General features: G+C 40.8%; 1 protein-coding gene across 1 annotated transcript in view; it reads right to left on the reverse strand.

Moving 5' to 3' along the window:
* LOC149297902 (leucine--tRNA ligase, cytoplasmic-like) overlaps positions 1-10,517 on the reverse strand; it is a 30,036-nt gene extending 19,519 nt beyond the window's left edge. Inside the window, exons 1-18 of the mRNA XM_089488041.1 lie at positions 10,405-10,517; positions 9,735-9,822; positions 9,196-9,276; positions 8,956-9,096; positions 8,508-8,669; positions 7,866-7,978; positions 7,478-7,541; positions 7,035-7,102; positions 6,269-6,494; positions 5,782-5,869; positions 5,445-5,521; positions 4,898-4,951; positions 3,810-3,950; positions 3,325-3,402; positions 1,868-1,953; positions 1,689-1,754; positions 1,430-1,512; positions 723-861 (exon numbers count right to left, since the gene is read on the reverse strand). Coding sequence (XP_089344167.1) covers positions 723-861; positions 1,430-1,512; positions 1,689-1,754; positions 1,868-1,953; positions 3,325-3,402; positions 3,810-3,950; positions 4,898-4,951; positions 5,445-5,521; positions 5,782-5,869; positions 6,269-6,494; positions 7,035-7,102; positions 7,478-7,541; positions 7,866-7,978; positions 8,508-8,669; positions 8,956-9,096; positions 9,196-9,276; positions 9,735-9,785 — 1,718 coding nt within the window. The 5' untranslated portion in view covers positions 9,786-9,822; positions 10,405-10,517. The remainder of the gene's footprint in view (positions 1-722; positions 862-1,429; positions 1,513-1,688; positions 1,755-1,867; positions 1,954-3,324; positions 3,403-3,809; positions 3,951-4,897; positions 4,952-5,444; positions 5,522-5,781; positions 5,870-6,268; positions 6,495-7,034; positions 7,103-7,477; positions 7,542-7,865; positions 7,979-8,507; positions 8,670-8,955; positions 9,097-9,195; positions 9,277-9,734; positions 9,823-10,404) is intronic.
* Between the last annotated feature and the right edge of the window lie 5,867 nt (positions 10,518-16,384).

Genomic DNA, 16,384 nt, shown 5'->3' on the forward strand with positions numbered 1-16,384 from the left:
TGTTTTTTTAAAGCTTTTTCTTTTTTAAAATATTTTACTAATCACATAGTGATTAGAAAGCTGGGCTCCATTGACTTGTATGGTTGAATGCAGTACCTGTATTCAACCTGCAAGTGGAGCCAGAGTTCTCTAGAGGGTCTGGAGACTGTCTAGCGAACTTTTTCAACTTTATTATTTTTTTTCCCGGGCCGCCGCCATCTTGCGGATGGTGAAGACTGCGTGCAGCTGCGGCTGTGACCGCTCTCCGGAGCGGTCACAGTCCATCAAGAGGTAAGTGTTTGGTGTCGCTGGATGCCTCCTGATCGAGGCATTCCAGCGACACCATTGAAGTTTAGGAGGTGATCGCCTCCTAAACGCTTTTAAAACGGGCGTCCGCCGCCATACAATGTATGGCGGCTGTTGACGCCCCGGGGAGGAGCCAGACATGGCCCATCATGCCGATCTCGGTGTTGCTGAATGCCTCGACATCGAGGCATTACAGCAACACCGTTTAAGCTTAGAAAGTGATCGTTGATCACTTTCTAAGCTTGTTTAAGTCTGATGACGTGTCAGGCACGTCATAGGTCGTTAAGTGACCGTTTTGCATGACGTGCCTGACCCGGCAATGGACGTTAAGGGGTTAAGAATGGTTTACATCTCCCTTTGGCTTTTGGTGGCATAAGAACGTGCCATCATTGGATTTTATACTACGAATGCAGGAGAAAAATCAAAGCTACGATTACCTGATTCCCAAAGGAGATTCCCCTTGACCATTAAGGTTGTTCCCTTGTAGTAGATGGCACACGGTGTAATAGGCCATGTATATAGTGGAGTCAGAGAGAGATTCAATCAGCCAATATTCATCCCAAGGCAAACGTGAACCTGAAATCAAGATAACCTTTTATTACCAAGATACACAACTACTTCTGGAGATGTATACATAAGATACTTATAAACGCCCAAAAATAAGGTTTATAGACTCATGTTAACTCTGTGTATTCTTGAATGTTATAATAAGCATGTTTATATGCTTAAATATTGCAGAATCATAAATAAATATATATTTATTTTTTTTCTACCACCCTTTTTTAAGCTTTGATGAAACTGGCCATTCTATACTGTCCCCCATACACCATTCGGCCTTTGCCGATGTAACACTCTAATAGATTATAGCAACATGTATGTATAGCTCAAAACACCTTAACACGGTATGTAAATGTTACAGATTTTATATTAAAAAACCTGTGCTATATATATATATATATATATATATATATATATACACACACACACTTTAAAATCGGTTTTCTTAAACTGTAATGGATGCTTACTTTATCTGCTTGTGATGCCAAGAGAGGCAGCAGTCCTAACACTTTTAAATATTTGCCTGCGTGTTGATCTATACATTTGTAATGATGCTCGTACAACGTATTGAGAAGACAGAACATACCCAACCCATAGGTCCTAGAGCAGGCATGTTCTTGTAGCCAGCCTAGAGTTGCTTCGAAGTTTCGACGTGTTTCATCACAGTATCTTTGGAAAAAAATAGACATAACGTAAACAAGCCACAGAATATAGGGAAATGTTGGTGACTTTATGTACAGGGAAAATGTATATATCAAATTTAAAGCCAGAACACGCTTACCAGAATTCTAACTTTTGTGAATTTAGATAAAGCTAAGAATTTTATTAACAAGAGATCAACTTACGTTTCTAAGTCTTTCAAGCATTCGGCAGTGCGTTTCTTCCAGTTTGCGTCACCATAATCCAGGTACCTGGGGATGATGAAAGTACTGTTGAGAAGGCTTTATGCTGAATCAAATGTCACACTGAATACAGTAATAACCAAGATCATGTCTGCATACACTGTACGGACACACGTACTCACCACTGATCACAAAGTGCAACCACACATTCATCAGCAGATCGTGAGATGACCTGCTTCTCCGGCTCCATGTAAATCATCGCCTCACCCTACGATGAGATATGAACAGCTGATGCTTATGTTCTCAAGTGATGCAATGGCAGGAGAAATTCTTTTTAAAAGTCACAGAACTGAATAGTATATTATTACTAGTTATTCTAGACACACACCTTACCCAATATGGCATATATTTAACCCCTTCGTGACAATGGTGATTTTATTTTTTGTACCTCGTATGGTTTTAACATTTTTGCGGTGCTACTGATTAGCTGTCATTTCATCAAACCATATATGTTTAAAAACTAGACATCCCAATGTATTTCAGGCTCTAATTATACTACCTGCCGTAGTCAAAATTTGTGGGTACAAATTGTTTTGTGTCCCCCCTCCCACATGTTGTACTTTACGTATTTATTTACCACTCCTGGAATAAGTCACTGTCGAACAACACCCCAATATGTGTTCTGCTACATATCCTGAGTACAGTGATATCCCCCATGCATGGGTTTGTCAGGTTATTTGGGAGATAAAAGGCCACATTTGTGAGGTGCGCATTTTTTGGAATTTGTACATCTGGTCAGCGCGTGCACACGTCCTATTTTTGGGACATCTTTGAACCCGGCCAACTCTATTTACCCCATCAAATGAAACATTTTTTTAAAACTAGGCACCCCATAGGCATTTAACATGCCACTATTTTAACTCTTTCCATGCGAGAATTTTTGTGAAGATATAGCGCTAATTTTAGGACTTGTGCATCAACAAAGTTTTTTTTATATATTTTTACGTTTTTTTTTGAAAAAGATATTTTAATTTTTAAAATGTATTTTACTAATCACATTGTAATTAGAAAGCTGGCCTCCTGCGACTTGCATGGTTGCAGTACCTGTATTCTGAGGAGGGTCTGGAGAGACCTCTTGGAAACCTCTCTGGAGTGGTCACAGTGAAACCTGGGGTTGGTTTCCGGTGTTGCCGAATGCCTCGCTATCGAGGCATTTCAGCAACACCGCTTAAGCTTAGGAGGCAATTGTCAGTTGTTGTGAAGGGGTTAGAGAAGAAAGGTATTACTTAACAACCTTTAATCAGCAAAGCCTAAAAAATTTGATTGCTCCAAGTGTCAAAGTTAAGGAACATGATCCCTTTATTTTTTTCTTCTAAAAACTGAAGGACCCCTGCTTTGCCCTCAGGTATATGACATGGATAGGTTGAAGGCGGCTTCAATCTTGAATCTGCTAGGGAAGAATGCCCTTTGAGAATATCAAAGGACACTTGAGCTGGAGATCTGTCAGAGCCACCTGACAGACGCATCCACGTGGAATCCACATGAAACAAGTAAATGCAGCTGCAATAAAAACCATTATCAAAACAGAGGAAAAAATTAGGTATAGGTGTCACTAATGAAAATGTCAGAATATACTTACATTTTCAATCATTTTCTTCTGGATGGGTTTCTTCACATCCTGTACCTTCTGTCCTTCATATCCAGGAACAAGCATAACCTAGGAAAACAAGTCATAGCCATGAAAGGTTTTCTTGAACTATATTCTAAAGGAAATACAGGAAATTCTAAACACAAAAGTTCAACACACTCACAGAAGCAGAAATTTAAAAAAAAACACTAAGTTTCACTCATGGATCCATCAAGTTCCATCATGTTGGAGGAAATAGCCTTTTCTATTCAGATGTTACAATAACTGAAAATATCTGAAAAGAAAAGGCTGTCTGTTCCGTAAAAAAAAAAAAAAGTTTGAATTGTTGTTTATTCACATAGATTAAAATGAACAAATAAAACAGACATTAAACTGTTTCCATAACTGATCATCAGTTTGTGAAAACTTTTGAGTCAACACTCAGAAAGGGCTTGTAACTAATGAGAACATTTTGCTTACATTCCACCAATACTTACACCTTCATAGAAACCCTTTAAGTAGACCTTTTCTTTAGCTTCTGTTAACTTTTCCCGATCATTCTGACTCTGGATTTTTAGCTCATCACAAACCATTGGAGCAGAGAGGTTCCCATAACCTGGGATGTCAATAATTGGTACCTGCAGAAAAGAATAATGCCGTAAATGCATAATGCTGGGACATCTTCCATTAACCATCTAAAGAATATGTAGCTGAACTCTTCAGCTGTTTTAGGACTACAAGCCAAGAAGGGCTTCAGCAACCACTTCCTGGGAATAGTAATCAAACAGGAGGAGACCCAAGTTTGTTTGTGAGTAATATTTAAAATAAAGTAGCTTGTAGAACTATCCCAATATTTGCTTTTCTGGTTGGGCTGGTGAAGAACACCTTGAATGTTCAATGTTAATACAAGTAATACTATGTATTTAATGAACATTTCAAGTGGGACAAGTAAAGAATATATTACATGTAAAAGTTACAAATACCATGATGAGCAATTTGCTAAAATACTTCTTGTCTACCACGGACAGCCTTGATAGCAAAAGGCTGGGTGAGTGGAAAGAGAAAAAACACAACAATTACCATGTTTTCCAGATGCAATGTCGTAACTAATACATCTTTGGGGCTTTGAAAATAGTGGGTGCTAAGTGTCATGGCAAGTGTTACAGCTTGCTATCCAAATCATGTGTTTAGGGTAAATAGCAACCTCTATCACAGACAGGGACTTGCTCTCCTAGAGTCTCCATAAATTCTAACTTGTACAACATCATCTCACACACACACACATATATATATATATATATATATATATATATATATATATATATCCTAATGGCAAATGTCACTACATGAAGATATTGCACATACACACACGGGAAACTCCAGACCTGTGAAGCAAGTAGGCAAAAGGGGATCTCATCTGTGTTAAGAATGAACAGAGAAAGTACATGACCCTTCAAAATTCACAAGCACATTTGTAAGGCCCATCTACTAACAGTGCCACATAGAGAGTGGTGAAAAAGGACACGGAGCTCAGCAGTCCAAATAATCAGTCTCTGAAGCACATTTCAAGCTGTCAGTTACTCACTGGCTCAAAGGGTAAAACCATTTCATCTTTAATCCCGTACTTCTGTCTTAATGCCTGTTTGATAAAAAAAACAACAACAATATGAATAACTGCTGTAACAGCCCTCCGGGGATTGGGAACTAATTCTACATATCTAAATCCCAGTTCCTTAAGATAACTTTTTTTGCCATTTTATATATTTTTTCTTTGTTTTAAGAAAAACATTTTAAAATTCAAATGTTTCCCAATCCAGAGCAAAATCTAGGTGTTGTTACGCATGTCCTATCACTGACGGAAGTCATCCTGATGGCAGCCTTTATTCAACGAACGCACAATATTTAGAGTGCATCTACACCAACTGGGATAGGATTTCGAACTGCATCCGCTTCTTGTCTAACCTAACAAAAGTGATTAATAGTCATGGATGAAATTCCTATATTCAATGCCATTACAGGTACGTGCTAGAAAATTAACAGTACTTTGCAACTGCCACTATAAGAGTAGCATCTGAAAAATAATCCCCAAAGCATGAGTGATATTCTCTCAAGAAAATGTTTAACAAACTAACTTGTTTCTTCTTCAGGTCTCGCAAGGCTGCTATGTCATCGGGAGCATCAGAGGGAACACTGGTTACCACCCCGGTGCCTTGGGAGAGAGAAAAAAAATTAAATAAAACATGTTTTTATTACATACATGTCAGATTTTAGGTCTTATCTGTATCCACGTCAAATAATTACTATTCCATATATCATACTATGTTTCGTTTAAGACAGATAATTATATTGTTTGGTTACAAGTGGAGTCAAACACAAGCAATTCTTAGAGAGTTTTTTTTTTTAATGAAAGAATCATAGATTCCAGAAAATGTAGAACACATGCAGGTTGTTCAGTGTAAGAAAACATACCTTTGTCTTCTTTAATGGTGAGCATCGGAAGAGCGTAGATCACTTTGTAGGAGGTTAATGGGGCGGACAGCGCTGCACCGAAGAGGTCCTTTGGTAACAAAACATGAAAAACAGTTATCCAAAAGTGTTCTTTTATTGTGTTGTTGGTAAAGATTTGTAAATTAAGTTTAGCTGCTATGTAGACTTTCTGAAAAGCAGACATTGGGTACACCCAGAGACCACTGTACAGAAAGTTCCCCCAAAAAAAACTTAGGGCCGTATATACTGCTGTTGTGGGAAGCAAACATTAAATATATAAATGCATAGGAAAAAATTACATTTTGGTGTATTTTTGCTTCAAAACATAATTCTCTGGTTGTGTGTTTTAACTACATATGGGATATATTTAATCTGGAAATCTATAAAGCATAATGTATCCAGGCGTGTCATCTTGTTGATGATTTTTATAAGCGTTAAAAGGAACTAGAGTGCTGAACAATTGACTAACCTCTCCCATTAGCTCCTTGACCACAGGTACCACTCCATTGTCTTTGGTGAAGCCCTGGTAGGACATGTTTCGGGCTGACCTTTGCGTGCAGATGAAGATATCTCCATTGGCAACTTCGAAAGCAATATAAGGCATATCGGGTCTCAGCCAACAGTTAGTCTGTCCAAACATGGTTTCTGGGCGCAGGGTGGCAGCCACAAGGAAAACATTCTTCCCTTTCAGACCGCTAAAGAAACACAGAGCAAGATAATGATATTTATGAAAATGAATCAAGTCAAGTATAACTGGCTTCATATACATGTTGACACAACGGAAATACAAATGTACAACCATTAGCAGCTGGGTGCAGAGGGTGGACTTTCTCGAGTGACAAAACACGACCAATGTAGGTAGCATTAAAAGCCCCAGGACAGGTAGACTTAAAGAAAACACCTTAAAATCAGACTGTATAACTATACTAACAAAGAGAAATATGATGGAGAACCGATGGAAAAAGAAGTCTGAAGTTAATTCATGCGCAGCAGTCGGCAGAGGTCAGTAAGCCAAGAGAGGGAGGTATACTGGGTCCTACTGCTTGCTTTATGTTTTAATGGTGGGTTTAAAGCAATTAGTTCATGAATGGGATACTTTGGAAGTGGCACTAAATGATCTGTGAGAAGCACTTCATTTCTATTGTATAACCATTCCATATTTGTATTTGTAGTAGCTAACAAGCCCACTTTTACATATTTCATTGACTGTAAAGAACAAGAAATGTTAAGCATACCTTAATTTAGTTGGATAAGGCTCCAGCACCTTCATTTTAATCAAGGTGTACTCTTGAGGTCCAACACCCTAAATAAAAACAATACACGTCATGCTTAAAGAAAAACTAAACTGATTCAGTGGATGTCATGATAGCTGTTCAGGCTTCTGAATCTAGGCAACTTCAATAAACTTTCTATTTAAGCAAAATCCTTGGTTTTCAATTGCCAGGTACTGACGAAAAGCCAGGTTAAAAAAAGTCCTAATTAAAAGTATTGGTAAGCTTGAGTTTGAAAGACAAACTGTGCTCCTATGGGAAGAATACACTGTATTTTTATTTTCAAGCTTACTGGACAGACAGATCAAATTTCTAGTCGCATGGGGCCATGTGAAAAAAAAAAAACCACTAGAAAGTAGACTTGGATAATAATCTAAACTAGGTGAAAATAAGGCTGTAACCCTTACCTCTCCAGTTTGTCTGTCATGATCCATGCAGGGCTGGCCATCTCTTGGTGAGTAGATAGTATACCTGGGCAGAACAAAACAGGAATCCAATTAAAGAATAAGTTCTCAAACAACTTGTATCAAGCAAAATATATAGATATCTATAGCAAATAGTAATATGTAATCTGAAGATCTATCACAATACACGTCCTACTTAATTGCTTTCTGCTAATTATATGGTTATTAATCACACATCATAAATAAGCTACATTAAAAAAAAAAGCTCTACGGATATTAACCAAATGTATGCTAAACATCAGCTTCACAAAATCAAAATAAAGAAATATGTGCTCGGATGCATTAGTAGTAACATACTGTAACCAGGAGAGTGACAATTACTGAAGATTACCGTTTGCCAAAATTGATTTTGTTCCTTTCTTTCAGGGTTAAGAACTGCCACCTTACAAAGGAGTCATAAAAAGGGTTGACATCTGTGGTGATGAAAGAACGGCGCCAATCCACCTAAAATTATAAGAAAACGGCACATAGAAAGGTACTTCGAGCCACTTAGCACGGAAAAGAAAATGTACATATAGATGCAAGAACTAAAAAGACCGCAGCCTGGGGAAAAAAAGGCATACGACATCCTTGGAACAAAAGAAAAATACCTTTGTTAATTGATAAACTACCGGAATAATCTGGTATAATAATGGGATGTGTATTATACCCAAGCTCCTGTTAAACATGGTTACAGCGCGGCAATGGATCACATGCTCTGGGGGGACGGCGATGGAGACATTATCACTATTAGAGACTGGTGGATAGCGGCGAGCGCTAGAGTATACTAGTGGGGAAAGAAACTTTCTTCTGGCTCATCTAACGGCACACTTTTCTTTCCACGCTTTTGGAACCTCATTCATGAAGTGGGCAAACACAGCAAATTTTTGCTAACATATGGTTTAGGGATTTTACTGCCGATTTAATTAAAAGATGTCACTGAATGGAGATCACTGCATGCTGCCGGGGGCTTAGCTGCACTCTGCACGCTTACCTTCAACCCCATGCTCTTGAGGTCTTCCACAGCAAGAGGAGGGAAGTAGTCAAGCCAATGTTCTGCCTCGGCAAAACGCACTATTTCTTCATCGGAGAGGCCGAGAGACTTCATGATTCCCCACTGGTACTTTGACGACCCGGACTTTGCTGCCGCTTTACTCTGCCGTACGGGACAAAAAGCAGACAGGATTTTCAGGGTCAGTTGGATACATTGCCGATCCAGGTCTTGTAATGACCTCCCAAAAAGTGTTGTCAGAATCTCTGGGACTATAAATATTGAGTGCTATACTACGATGGTCAATAAATAAGTAAGACTGGAGTAGTTTTACATGAGATAAAGGTATAAAGACCATGTAAGTGAATACAGATCCAGAGGCCACATTCCGTGTGCAGCAGTCGACCTCAATCCTCATTTGGTGCCACCATGACGGACCTGGTTTACATACCTTCTTTCCTTTGGCTTTGTCCTTTATGATCACCTCATCATCTTTTTTTGCAGGGGTTTCTTCATCCTCGTCTTCTTCCTCTGGAAACTGAGGTGGGCAGCCGAACAGCTCCATTTCCCTCTTTAGCTTATCAGCGCAAGCCTGATAAACATAGACATACAGAATTTAGGAGAAGGGTGAGAAGAATGCTAACGGGCAAGCTCAGCTCTGAAAATGCCTTCCCAACCACTCCAAACATACCTTGATGGGCATGCCAGTGCAATGCAGACCGAACGGAAACAGACAAGTCTTTCCCTTCAATCTTTGAAAGCCAACTGAAAACTAAGAACAAAGAAAGAAGTTGTTGGCCCTTCCAAATGTATTGCCATGAGTTAGTCAAAAGCAAGAAAATATAAAAAATAAATAAAATTAAAAAAAAAAAAAAAGGGCAGAAACCGGCTCTTAATAAAGCAACATCTGCTAGGACTCGGTAAAGCAGAATTTTTTTCCCCCCTCTAAATTAGGTTTTCCGATAAAACAGAAAACTGCAAATTAGCTTTCAGATAGAAATGTATAAACGTATAAAATGTATGTGGTGTATTTATATCATACAGAATAAATATGCTATGATCACTTTAACTACGCCACATACGGAAACGTTTCTCATTATATATTTCCAGCCGTGTAAAATAATTGCAAAAGGATTAGCGAACACAACGCGCCATCGGAACACAGGAGGACGATAGATACACATACTATCATGCTAAAATAATGCACCAGAAATGACGCGTAATTCTCACCTCACATTTCGAAAGGGAAAACGTGTGTCCGAGATGAAGCCGTCCATTCATGTAAGGGTAGGGAAAAGTTACCAGGTACTTGTTTTTGCTGTTAAGAAGATCAGACAGATTTCAAAAAATGTTATTTTTTTTTTGTCTCGCATGACGCGCCTCCCGCTTTGGGAACGCAAGCATCAATGCTTTAATTTGACCACCCACGGGACCCGCCAAAAAACTTGCGGCCGGTCACGCACTGTACCTGCGGGTCCCGGTAATCCCGCGCAGTCCCGCAAGGCTGCCTTCTCGCTGCTCCCTTACAGTGTCTCCTCTCTTGCTCCGCCCAGGAACAAAGCAGAGTCACGTGACATCACTTCCCGTGACTCCGCCTTGTTCCTGGACGGCGCAAGAGAAGAGACGTTGTGAGGGAGCAACTCGAGGGCAGCCTTGCGGGACTGCGCGGGAAATCTGCAGTTCAGTTAAGGAGGTGGGCGTGATTGGCAACATTTGTGGCGGGAGCAATAATAAAGAGACTAAACAATAGCAAGCGATAAAAGAATAAGTCAACATTACATATCGTTACCCCTTATCACTTTTACTTGGATAAGGAGCAACGCATTTTAGTGCCTCGACCTGATGGATGCAGGCAAGAACTCAAAGTAACTTCAATACGGCTTTTAATCCCAAAACTGACCCGCTCTGAGCGGCGGAATCCGGGGCACTGACTTCAAACACTCTTTGGCTCTCCCATTTTGCTTGGACTTCCTTCTCTATCTTCTTGAGGAAGTCGACTTTCGCCGTCCCTTTTCGTTCCTTCGAGGCAATGAGAAAAGAAAAAAAAAAACCACATATGTTAGGTAAGTTGAGAGTTAGTTTAGAGGCTCTTTAAACGGTTACGGGTAAATAGATTTAAAAAAAAAAAAGCGAGAAGGCAACCAGATACAAAAAGGAAGAGAGCCAGCTCAACTTCAAAGTCACGCTACGGGTCACTGGTATCAATCCTCGGCACTACGAAGAACGGGCAGCCAAAAAGCCAGAATGGATCACACAAAAAGCGATAGCAAAGAAATAAGTGACTGTGGACCGGGCAAACATCCACGGAACGCCTCAGGGCTTTATTCCCTAAACTGTGAGTTCATATCGTGATTGTTGTGAATTGAAACATTTGAACTCTCCAACTCCAAAGGCCAGTCCCTTCACGATGCATACATTTCCAGAACGCCATTCCACTTAGTTAACCTCTCCAAGCCATTCTTCCAGGACAGGTTTAATAGTCGGTCCCACTATCTTACCCTCAAACTTACGGATTGGTGAAGAAAAAAAGTCGACAGTTATGGCTTCTCATACGGATCTGTGGCTATTACAGATTATTAAACGGTTGCTTAACAAAGAACGGCCTTCAAGTGTGATCTGGGACTATGTGCTAATCTACGGGCAAACGGTTCCGTACGCATGAAGAACCAGATCAACGAATCGTTCCTTGGCGACACAACAGTACATTGTGACGGTAAATATGGCCGCTGGGAAGAAACGGAGCACTCAGCCATCCAATCTTCTCTGCAGGGCCCAATCCACCCAACTTTAATAAAGTATAACTCCTTCTAAACACATGCTCGGCATAACAGCCAATATAAAGTGTCACGGAGAGGGGTCCACTTCTTTACTCCATGATACATTATGAAGGCCCATCACCAATGAGCTTCTGCTGTAGAAGAGCCTGGCTGGCCCTGTACAATGCATAATAAAACCAGTAAGACTTCTCCTGCCTCCTCACCCATTAATTTATGCATTATGTAGGGCCAGCTGAGCGCTTCTTGCTGGAGGAACCTGCAAGTGCCAGTCCTTTATTATAAATAGTGAAGAGAGGGATTGAAGCTTCAGCTCCCCTGCCTCAATAACCTGCAGTGAACTCTATCATCCATGTATTTGTAGAGGAAAGGCACTCTTTAAATGAATACGCTGTATAAGTAATACTTGCTACCATTATCTTTAATGAAACTCTTCTTGATTGCCTTAACGTGGAGTCTGCCGGTTTACGCGAAGCCTCCTGTTTCACGGACAAAGTCCTTGCTGGGTCCTTTACTGATTCCCTTTCTTTTTATTACATACCAGGAGGGAATATTATATGTTTGATATAAAACATTTTACAGCCGTAACCATGAATATCTCATATAGCAGGAACCGCTCTTTGATGAACTAGGAGGACGTTAACAATGACATCATTTAGTAAATAATAAAGAGAAAATACTCGTTATCAATAAACATAATTCCTGAAACAGGTATTTATGAAACGCATTTAGGAGATGTCTGCGTCAAAACCGGTGTCTGGACTGCTCCATAGTCGCAGATTAAATCGTACGTATGCAGGGATGTTCTGGGCTCTATTCACTAAAAGCTGAGCTGTGTTTCAGCATGAGGGTCCAGCTGAGTGAGCTTCTACGGCGGGGAGGGTTTAGCCCTGCATGATGCATAGTTAAATCAGTGAAATTTTCCCTAGTCTCCTTACATGTTGAATTATCCACTACACAGGGCTAGCTCAGCCTTTGATGCGGGAGAAACCCACCAGTTAATAGATTACTAAAGTGAGGGCGTTAAAAATACAAGTCTCCCTTTAGTCCCGATCTTAAAGACGTGTCTTTAAGATCAGGACACTAAACCATAAATTATAATTATTTTTTGCTTTCTTTTTCTACAGTCGTTCATGGGCACTTGGGGCTCTACCGGCTGTCAATCACAGATACAAGCCCACTGAAGCCGACAGCTGCTCAATGAAAGCTTATGAGCAAACAGGATAGGCAGTAAATAACTGCATCAGGACTTGGGCACGAGTGATTGGCAGCCAAGCCATGCCAAGAGGTACTGCAGCAGCTTCACATCACCACAACTCTTGCCAGCTAAAAATCACTATTGGGTTTTCCAACCAGAGACATTAGCCATTAACCCCATGGCTTCACAGCACACCCCTAACCATCTGCTACCGGTTACCGTCACAACCACACAACACGGGAGCATAAACAGCAAGCTAATCGCGATATGTGCACAAGACACACAATAACAACAAACTACTAACCGTCATATTGAATTCTTTATTACGGCAGAGGCCGAGCGCACAAGTCTTCCACTCTGACACACGTTGCCGGCTTCCAAGCGGAAGTTTCCACTCTATGCGTTAAGGAGGATGCTGGTCATTGTAGTTTCTTTTTCGACATCACACATAGTCCGTAGAGTACGGGAAACTACAACTCCCGTCGTGCATCGGAGTAGCGAAGCGAGTATTCTGCTTGCTTGTTAGTTGCATCATCAGATATCTCCCTTGTAACTATTCTAGGAGACAGAAAAAAGTGCTGTACTTGGCATTCGCTTTACGGTAACTGCTGTAATCATGAGTGCGACGAAACTCGTGTGTTTGTTGAGAAAAAGCATTGGTGGAGTATATTATATAATATTTGAGGCCTCTTACCGCCAAATTTTGGAGAGAAAGAGGTGAAATTTATGTTACGGTTTTCTGCAGTGAGGAAGATTTTAAAGTAGTGCTATATGTTCCATTTCACATATCTCTACTGAGTGGGTGGTAAATAAGTGGAACAGCCTCCCAACAGAAGCAGTAAAGGTTGATACATGAGACATAAAGCTATCCTAAATCTAAGACAAGACCAAGGACTGGAGTTGGAGAAATTGGCACCTGCCATCAGATTCTATGCTTCCATATTAATAATAACTCTGTACAGGGCTAATTCATAGCACTTGGTATGATGGTCAGTGGTGTATTTATGGGGAGCGGTGGCCTAAGTGGTGCTCAGCCTTTAGGGATTGGAGCCATAGGCGGTACATGTAACAGCTAGTCTAGCAGGGGGTCAGATCCCCTCCCACAGGGGCAAAGCTAGGTCTTCAAAAAGCAGATGTCATAGCCACGGGGTCTGCTTTGGCAGTGGTCGCTGGGCACGCAGCACATTTTGCCTAGATTGCATCCACAGAACTTACCCCCCACCCAGATTGCACGGCGGTCTCCTCTCAGTCAGGGCTCCGGCGCACCCTTTATTCATTCTTTGTCATTTAGACCTAAAACAGTAATGGATAGACATATATATTCTACCCTTACAAATGCCTGCCCGTACACACATACATACGCATTCACACTTACACTTTAACATCCCGGCTTACACTTGCCCTTGCATGCACGTACTTGCTTGCTCTAACATATACTTTCAAAACGTACTCTTTCTCTCCCCTGTCTCATATTTTCTTCCCTATCTCATGATCTTTCTCCTCTCTCATGATCTCACCCCTTAGCCCCAAAGTCTCCATTCGGGGCTATGAAGTTGAGATTTGAGGCTTCAGCCCCAGTAGCCCCCTGCCCTCTTGTGTTGAGAAATGTAAGAGAACCCCCGAAGTATGTTGGAACTCGGTACGATAATCTTTGAAAACGCGTGAAGATGACAGCCTTTTAACCCTTTCACCGCCAACACACATACATGATACACGCTTGGTTAATGCATCTGAGAAGCCAGCCAAGTAACACGTTTCTATAGAGTGGCTGAGAGATGCGAGGCCTGGCTCTGAACGGAAGAGAAAGCTGCAGATCTGCCGAACGTTACTGAAAACCTTCTTTAAGAATAAGTTAAATAAATACCGACTGCCTTTACTCGGCCTGGTATCGTTGCTTTCTACTACGGAACCCAACCGTGGAAAAATGTAAGAGCTCCAGCATGCTGTCAACTGAACTCTGACATCACCGGCTGACATGTTGATCCACATGACCACGCAGCATTCATGATGTCACAGGTCAGCGCCAAGCCCATTCTACCCAATAAGAAATGCAATAAAATAGACAAAGGACACAGTTATTTAAATACATGTATTCGGTTTTGTTTTTTTTTCGACCAATGTGCATTCGTTGGTTACGGCCAGAATAATGACAAGGGTGATGGGAGTTGAATGCCGAAAAGGTCAGCATTCTTGTGCATCTGTATGTTCTTCCCTCGTTTCTTCAGCTCGATTAGGAGATTTAACCCCTTCCTATGTTTCTAAACTGAATTATATTGTGTAGCATCTGACCGGGCAGCATGTCTATCCAACCTCATCTACTGGATAAATGATAACTTTTACCATTTGGTTTGGTGCTTGGGGGGAAATAACACGTGGGGGGGGGGGTCTTTTTTTATTTTGCATTGTTACCATTACACCACGTGAGAGGATATGCAATTTGCCCTAAAGTATCTACTAACAACTTAACACATAATATTGTCACCTGACTGTACCTATAGTTTTGCTCCGGCTTCCCGTGGGGAAAAAACCTGGAGGCTTCATTTTCTTACCATCCCCTCTAGATTGTAAGCTAGTGATGGGAAGTTCGGATCATTAAAGTGAATCGGATCATTTCGATTCGTTCACTGAAATGATCCGATTCATGACCCGGATCTTCGGATCACTCAGTGTGTCTGCACGGAGTTACTGTTTTCCAGTAACTCCGTGCAGGCACACTAACGATTGGCCCCGCCCCTTTCATTATGAATCCTCCCCCCTGCCTCCAGTGATGTCAATGAAGGCAGAGAGTCGTTCAAAGATTCGGATCTTACAGGGATCCGAATCTTACAGTGATCCGGATCACTGTAAGATCCGGATCACTGTAAGATCCGGATCACTGTAAGATCCGGATCATTGTAAGATCCGGATCTTTGAACGACTCTCTGCCTTCATTGGCATTCTAATCATTCAGAGAATGTCACCATACTGTTAGAAATAATACATTAATAATCACTGCCCCAAGGATTTACATTCCCCTTTACCTGCAACTGCACCTTAAGTTAACTTTATTAAATTAATTAAATTAACCCTCACCATTAAATTAACCCTAAACACCCCATCAACCATGTCTGCCCCTAAAATTAACCCTTAACACCCCATCAACTATGACTGCCCCTAAAATTAACCCTTAACACCCCATTAACCATAACTGCCCCCAAATTAACCCTAAACACCTCATTAAGCATAAATGCCCCTAAATTAACACTAAAGACCCCATTAAGCATAACTGCCCCCAAATTAACCCTAAACACCTCATTAAGCATAACTGCCCCTAAATTAACACTAAAGACCCCATTAAGCATAACTACCCCCAAATTAACCCTAAACACCTCATTAAGCATAACTGCCCCTAAATTAACACTAAAGACCCATTAAGCATAACTGCCCCCAAATTAACCCTAAACACCTCATTAAGCATAACTGCCCCTAAATTAACACTAAAGACCCCATTAAGCATAACTGCCCCTAAATTATCCCTAAACACCCCACTAAGCATAACTGCCCCCAAATTAACACTAAAGACCCCATCAACCATACCAATTTATTAGGTAATTTATCTGGAGTACATGCAATTAATTTAGGGGCAGTTATGGTTAATGGAGTATTTAGGGTTAATTTCTGGGGCCGTTATGGTTAATGGGGTCTTTAGGGTTAATTTCAGGGGCCGTTATGGTTAATGGGATCTTTACGGTTAATTTCAGGGGCAGTTATGGTTGATGGGGTATAAGGGTTAATTTTATGCTGATGACTGAGGGTTAATTTAATTTAATAAAGTTAACTGTAGGTGCAGTTATAGGTAAAGGGGGGGCAAACTCAGGGGAATCTAAATCCTGGGGGCAGTGTGAACATTATTAATGTATTTATTTATA

This window comes from Sceloporus occidentalis, unplaced genomic scaffold (assembly GCF_023333645.1).
Source record: "Sceloporus occidentalis isolate IW3139 unplaced genomic scaffold, rSceOcc1.0.p SCAF_36, whole genome shotgun sequence".
Lineage (NCBI taxonomy): Eukaryota > Metazoa > Chordata > Lepidosauria > Squamata > Phrynosomatidae > Sceloporus > Sceloporus occidentalis.